Raw genomic sequence first — 7,591 nt, forward strand, 5'->3', positions numbered from 1 at the left:
TCCTGCGCCTCAAGGGACCAGCGGCTGCGGGGGGGTCCTGCGCCCTAGGGGCGAGCGGCTGCAGGGGGTCCGCACCCGGGGCCTGCAGCCGGGCTGCGAGCAGCCGGGTGCGGGTGCGGGTGCGGGAGGGGGCGCCGGGGATCCGCGGGGCGAGGCAGCCCGCTGGGGGACGGGAGGCCTGTGGCGGCCGGGGAGCCGGGTGGGCAGAGCGCGCGCTCGGCGGGCCCGGGCCCGAGGGGACGCAGCCCCCCGCAGCCCCCGCGCATCCCCCCGGCCCCCGGCACCCCCGCTGCGGCGGCGGCACTCACCCTCGGCGCGCGAGCGGATCTCCGACACGGTCCTCCGCATGGTGGGCATCGCGGCCCCCCGGGCCCCGCACCTGCCGGCTCCGCGTCCCCCTGCGGGCACCAGGCACTCGGCGGCCGGCGAGCGCTCAGCGGGAGAGCGGCCCGGCCCGCAGCGGCGCAGGGGCGGGGGGAGGGGAGGAGGGAAGCGAGGGGGAGGGGCCGCCGCGGGGAGGAGGGGCCGCCGCGCGCGCTCTCGGCTCCGGCGGCCGCGCGGGGAGGGCGGGGCGCGGAGGGCGGGAGGCCCCGAGGCCCCGGAGGCCCGCCCCCCCCCCCCCCCCGCGGACCGTACCATCCTGCGGGGGAGCCCCGCCCCGGCTCCCTGCGCGCTTCCACTCGGCGGGCCCGACCCCGGGGGGGAGCGGGGGCGACGCCTGCTCAGGTCCCCGCCGCGCGCCGGGGAGGAGCCGCGAGGTGGCCGCCCCCCGCCCCGGTCCCGGGCCCAGCGACGGGCTCTGAGGACGGACTCCCCACCCCACCTGCACCCCCGCCTGCACTTGCACCCCCCCCCAGGCCCCCGCCGACCTCACCCCCACTCCCACCTGCACCCCCACCGGGCCCCAGCCGACCTCACCCCCACCCCCACACGCACCCCCGCCTGCACCGGCACCCCCACCACCACCACTTGCACCCCCGCCCCCACCGTCCTCACCGCTAACCCCACCTGCACCCCGACCTCCATCATCCCCTGCCGCCCTCACCACCACCAACCACCTGCACCCCCACCCCCACCACCCCCTCAACACCCCCCACCACCTGCACCCCCACTCCCTCACCCCCACTCCCTCACCCCACCCCCACCACCTGCACCCCCACCCCCAGTCACCTCTACCCTCACCACCTTCTCAGCCTCACCGCCACCACCTGCAACCCCACCCTCACCCTCTCCCACCTCAACCTCCACCCCCAACACCATCACTCCCACTGTCATCCCCACCACCATCACCCCCACCCTTACCACCCCCTCCCTCACTTCCACCCCTACCCTCTCCGCACCTCCACCCCACCACCCCCTCACCCCCACCCCCACCACTCCCTCACCCCCACCCCCCACCACTCCCACCACCCCCTCACCCCCACCCCCACCACTCCCACTCTCACCTGCACCCCCACCCTCACCCCCACTCTCTCCCTATCTCCACCCCCACGGAGCTGACCTGACGCTCCTCCCTCCTCCTCCCCGCTGCGCTCTGTGCCGCCCCAGGAAGCTCGGGAGGTGCAACAAATTCAACTATTGGGCCAGATGATTCAAAAATCACTATTTTGTTGTTTGGGGTTTTTACTTCAGTCCAACCTGCAGGCAGTGGGGACCCGAAGGGGTGAGTGTCCTGCTAGGAAACCCAAGAATAGTACATCTCAACGTGCTTCCTATCCTAGCGATCACTGTGACCTCACTGCCTTGTACTTTACATACTGAGGGCTACGCTAACGAGTCATTGAAGCAAGGACTTTTTTTTTTTCTCCTGTAACTGGTTTTATCGTCGAGTTAGGATGTGAGGTTTTATGTGCGTTCTGGAGCTGCTGAAATGGCAAGAAGGAACAAATCAGAAGCGCTCAGCCTCTCCCCTCACCTTTGCTCTTCCTCCAGCACCCAGTGGCAGGGAGGCCTTACCTACACGGAGGCCTTTTATGTGAATCGCTTGCAGATCCTGAAGGGAAAGATCTCTGGAGGTTTGACCACAGGGATAAGTGATTATTCCCAAGCCTCAAAAAAAAATTGAAATCTCCTAATAGCATCCTCTCCCCATTTGCGGCATTTCCTTTGCCTCCGCAGGTAAGTTAGCTCATCAGGGCCTGCCCCATATTAATACTCCCGGCAGGCGGTCAATGCATATTTATGAAGAGCCCACTCCACCTGGCCTTGATTCAGAGGCTGGGATTAGAACAAAGAAAATGTACTCCCAGTAGTCATGAAACACCAGCGAGGGTAGAGCGGGGCTCAAGATGAGGGTGCTCTGGTGATGGCCAGGATTTGCAAGGATGTTCTTCCGAAAGTAAGAAATGAGCACACAGTCCTGTTAGGACAGTTTCCACTAGCCATTTTTAATTCATCCAGGTCCAGAACCTCCTGTATAAAGCAGGTGTCCTCCGGCTTGATGAACATGAGTCTGGAGCAAAATGAAAAAGGTAAGTACAACGTGGAGACAGTAAAAATAAACACAAAAAACCAAACAAACAAACAAAAAACAACCCACCACCATCAACAACAAAAAACACCTTTAAAAGTGGCCAGAAACCAGAGATAATGCTGTGTTTTTATGATTAACATTTTCGGGAGTAATTTTATATAAAGCCAGAGCCAGTTTTTAATCAAAATCAGTGCACACAGGCATGCCAGTTTTTGATTTATGAACAATCACCTCTGCAATTCCTAACAAGCCCTCAAATGAAGCTCAATTCTGCTTATTTACAAATAATAATTAACTGAAGGGAGTTCCAGAGATTACCTCTGTTTTCCATAGAGCGATGCATTTTATGTTTCTGGGCGTGTGTGTGTGTGTGTGTGTGTGTGTCCCATTAACAAACCCATCAGCAAAACGGACAATGCTTGCCGCTCATACAGGAAATGACAACTGCCTTTCATGCAGGGATCGTTGCACGGTGTGGTCTGTAGCTCACTGCGCGTCCTCTCCCAGATTATTCTATCATGTGCCCATAATGGTAAGAGTATCCGAACTAACTCAATTCTGAAAAACCACTCCTTCCTGATTGCTAGAAATCACATGCTTTTTTATTGGGACAGAAACCTGGTGGACTTAGAATATGACACTCATCTGCATCTGCTTGATTTCAAAGCCTTCTCAGAATAGTTTCATCTTCCATTGATGAGCAGAGTGCAGTGCCCAGTCCCTGGCAGGGAACTCTGGTTCTAGCAACGCGACCTTGTTGCAGAATCTGTAGTACGATTCGGATGTCAGCAAGACCACTTTAAAGCGTTAGGATCCCATGACTACACTCCTGGCGGATTTAGGAGCAAGAGGGTTATTCAAGGATAGCTTCTCCAAGGACAGGTTTTATCATCCTCTACAAGATCTATAGTAAATGCATAAAGTGTGTGAGACGCCAAGCCAGAGTGCTGGGTGACAAGGACCACGCACATGCGGAAGTTAACCAACAGTGTAGCCAAATCGCTGAGGCTTAATGTCCAGTAGACTACAGACGTTGAGAGGAGGAGAGAGGCCAAGAGTGGAGATGATCAACATGATTAAGTTGGGTCTTAAAGTTGGAGGTAAGGCTGTGGAAATGAAAAGGAGACATTTCAGGAAGGAATGCTTGGCATATAGTAAATACTCAACGATGATTGTTTCGCCGATGTTTACGGTAAATGGAATGGTGGAAAAGCGTTATATCCTTGCAGGAACAGAGAGATCAATATATGACAAAGATTTTCCTTGAGAATCTCTATCCTTTAAATGGGTGAGTTGTATGCTATGGGAGTTATAGCTTAATAAAGGTTAAAAAAAAAATGTCTCCAGAGTTGTCAGCCAGAAAATGACCAAATCCAGAAAGTCAAAAAGAGATGTCGGAGGATATGGTGGGTTTTCACTTACCTGATGTTTGCCTGAGTTGGTTGTTGTTTGGGGCCACCAGGCATTAAGAATTTGGTCTCCTTCGGGAGGAACTCATAGTCGTACAGATGAGAGAGGAATGCTCACGCATTTACTGATTTTCTGTGAACTTGCGGCCTCTACAAGGTGGAGACATGCCTGCGAACCCCATTTAGGACCAAGGTGTGGAAAGTCGATTTCCAGACTCCCGTAAAATACAAATGCTGCATAGTGTGGGCCATTATACTCTAAATTCTTTTGCAGATACACAAAATAACCGGATAAATTAATCTTAAATTGTAGATAATTCCATCCTTTAGCTTAAAATTGAGCTTAAAATATGACTTAAAATTGCAAAGCTCTCTGGTGATTGTAAAACAAAAGATGCTTATTAACTTTGGAGCATGTCGGTGTTCTGCTGATTCAACAGATAGTGTAGGGTTAAGATACTATATTATTAGATTTGTAAGGCGTGTTTCCCAAGTCTTCCCATCTCGCTTGCTCCCTTTCTGTCACCATCCCTTACATTCACAACCCTCCGGTGAACCAGCAAATTCTTTAGGCTCCGTTTCCAAAATATATCTCAGTTCTATCTGCTTCCCTTCATCGTTGCCACCGTCGTCATACAAGTCACCACGATCTCTGACCTATCGTAACCTCCAAACGGGATCTGTCTGCCCTTATTCTTGTCGCCTGTTCATCTTCTAGAAGCCATGGTTATTATTTTAAAACACAAATCGGAAATAAATAAATAAATAAATAAATAAATAAATAAATAAATAAATAAATAAATACACAAATCTGCGTATGTTATTTCTCAGGACTCTTCAGTGGCTTCCCATAGCACTTAGAAGGAAACTCAAGCCCTTTGTGATTTTTCTCCTTGCCTGCTTCTTGGACTCCTCTCCTTTTGCTCCCTCATTTGGTCCCTGGGCTCAGATTGTTCCACCCCCGCTCAGCTTACATTGCCCCACCTACCCCAGGGCCACCCACCACATTGTCTTGTTCCGTTCTTCTCAAAGCACTTATCTCTATCTGAAGTTTTCATAGTTGCTTGTTTACCTGTTTAGGAGAAATGAGTCTTGCTGCATTTGTCTTATTCCAATTTGTGCCATACGACTATGTCGTATGGCACAGTATCAATAAACATTTGTAGAATGAATGAGTGAACTGAAGAGTATGTGTACCTTGAATGATCTGGTTCCCTAAGATTGGAAACTGGGAGTCAGTAGAAGAAGAGGTGGCGTTCTATTTGAAGAGATCATGATCCCTGGGTGGCCAGTGGTTTGGCACCTGCCTTTGGCCCAGGGCGCGATCCTGGAGTCCCGGGATCGAGTCCCATGTCGGGCTCCCGGCATGGAGCCTGCTTCTCCCTCTGCCTGTGTCTCTGCCTCTCTCTCTCTCTCTATCATGAATAAATTTTTAAAAAATTTAAAAATTTTAAAAATAAAGAGATCATGAGGTATACCCTTCATAAACATATATGCGAGAATATATTACTTTGTCACAATCATTTACATGAACTAATTTACAGCATACTTGCCACGAAGTATTTAAGATCTGGAAAATCTTGTGAATACCATATTGGCTTTTGTCAAAATTAAGTGATAAAATTTTAAAAACAAACCAATTTCAACTAAAAGCTCTAAACCCATTGTCATTAAATAATTCAGGCACTTGTTCTTTCTCATAATGATAAAATCAATAATTTCTCTCATGCCCGTGATTCATTTCTCATGACTGTATCATCATTCTCTTTCCAAACACCTGAGCAAGGGTTTAATTCAAAATTATAATGTCTTTAAACATTATCATCTTTTTCATATACTGGTAATTTCTTACAGAAAAAGCACAATGATGTTTTTTCTTCACTGTAATTGAAAAATCTTCTACTCATGTTTAAATGAAACTAGAATTTTAAAACGTGGATTTGTATTATATGAAAGGACTTTTAATAGCGATTCTAAAAACTATCGTCCATTATGTTTAAAATAGCATTCAGTGCACATACAATCTTTTAGGAAAAACGTTACTGGATATTTTACTCAAAAAGTAAATGGACATTTGAGGGTAAACAGTCCTAGTGTTGAGATCTTAAATTCATACCTCTGAATTTCAAGCTGAAAAGAGATTAATTAAATGGTAAGATTTTTACTTTAAAAGTTTCTTTTCTATCAGACACAGGAATTGTAATTAGTAGTTAATCAGAAGTGCTGTTTTTCCCCCAAAAGTTAGCAAACAGCTTTGCGCAGTGGCAGTATCATAGCCAATGAGGTTTATCCGAGGCGTGATTATTGTTAATTGAAAAGTTAGCAAAGAACGTTCCATAATGCTGATCCTGTGGAAAATATCATTGTAATATAATCCATGAACTTTACAGATAATACATTTAACATGATATTGTCATGGATTTTGACATTCTAAAAAGCAGCTTTATTGAGGTATAATTGACATACAATATGTCAAGCTTCATATGTTGAATTGAAAATATTGAAATTTGATAGTATTTAAATCGAAAGTATTTTCAAGTATTGAATTTGACAAGGTTGAACATATGTATGCACATTCAAGATAATGAACGTATACCTATTACCTTCAAAAGTTTTCTCTTGCCCCTGGGTATGATTATTATGTATAGCTTGAGATGCTTTTTCTCCATGCACACGCAATACAATTTATTGAGTGTCTACCATAGTCTAGATACTGAGCGGAGTATTGGAGGTTCAGTTAAAACAAATACGTTCCAGGCAGAACTTATGACATTGACCAAATAATTATGTAAATAAGTATAAAATCAGAACTGTACATCATACTCTAAGGAAAGATAGTTTGCACCTGGATGTATTGATTGCACTACAAAGTATTTCTGGGCTTTCACATTATATCTGGAACTCTTCAATTTGCTTATATGTGCCTTTGTCATAGATCTAAAGATGTATGTTAACATTTTGTTTGTACTGGATGCCATGGCTTTTATCTTGAAAAAAGTATGATATTTGTTATGTGGAAAAGATAACCAGTGAAGGCAGGAGATTTTATTATAATCCATTTCTTTGGTATTGTCCAGAAAGCAATATTGGAAACAAAAAGAAACACCCAAGTAAGTCTCCCTTTTTTTCTTGCCATGTCAATTAGGGGCTGTTTGAGGGAGGAAAGATGATGATACTGAGGAAAAATGTATTGAAAGAGATGAAAATCTCAGAATTTTCATTAAAAATTAAGTGTAACAGTAAATAAGATGAATAAGTATAATTATCAAATATAATTTTGCGATTCCATGACTTTTAATTAAGAAAGAATGCCGAGCTTAAAAAAAAATGGTTTCCTGGTTAACTGAAATAAGCCATGACTTTCAAATATGAAATATTTGCCAGTTGTATTTTGGCCTCTTGGATGGTGTATCCTCTGCTCAAGTTCATAATTCACTGCAGCATTTAGCAGATTTACTGGAAAATCACAATGTTTTTCTTTTTTCCCTCTGATCCCAAAAACCAGAAACAACATCTGCTGGAAAGAGGAATTATTTATCACTGTAGACTCTTGCCAACTTTGAACCCTGAGGAAATCCACTAAATGGAGAAAGTGAATCAATCCGGGATTACATTTTAGTAATCCCCCAAAGGAAAGAAGAGAGGGGAAACACTATAAAGAAACGAAATGAAGAAAGTAAACACTACAGATTCAAGATTTGTGGGCACT

At 46.9% G+C, this 7,591-nt stretch overlaps 1 protein-coding gene and 1 pseudogene across 2 annotated transcripts in view; one reads left to right on the forward strand and one right to left on the reverse strand.

Moving 5' to 3' along the window:
• The window catches only part of ATP8A1 (ATPase phospholipid transporting 8A1), a 224,355-nt gene extending 223,897 nt beyond the window's left edge, over window positions 1–458 (reverse strand). For both annotated transcript variants that reach the window (XM_038555963.1, XM_038555961.1), the window contains exon 1: window positions 309–458. In XM_038555963.1, coding sequence (XP_038411891.1) covers window positions 309–357 — 49 coding nt within the window. In that variant the 5' untranslated portion in view covers window positions 358–458. The remainder of the gene's footprint in view (window positions 1–308) is intronic.
• Window positions 459–6,132: 5,674 nt separating this feature from the next.
• On the forward strand, window positions 6,133–6,264 carry LOC119865459 (annotated as a pseudogene).
• The last annotated feature ends 1,327 nt before the right edge of the window (window positions 6,265–7,591 follow it).

This window comes from Canis lupus, chromosome 13, assembly GCF_011100685.1.
Source record: "Canis lupus familiaris isolate Mischka breed German Shepherd chromosome 13, alternate assembly UU_Cfam_GSD_1.0, whole genome shotgun sequence".
In the NCBI taxonomy this organism is placed as follows: domain Eukaryota; kingdom Metazoa; phylum Chordata; class Mammalia; order Carnivora; family Canidae; genus Canis; species Canis lupus.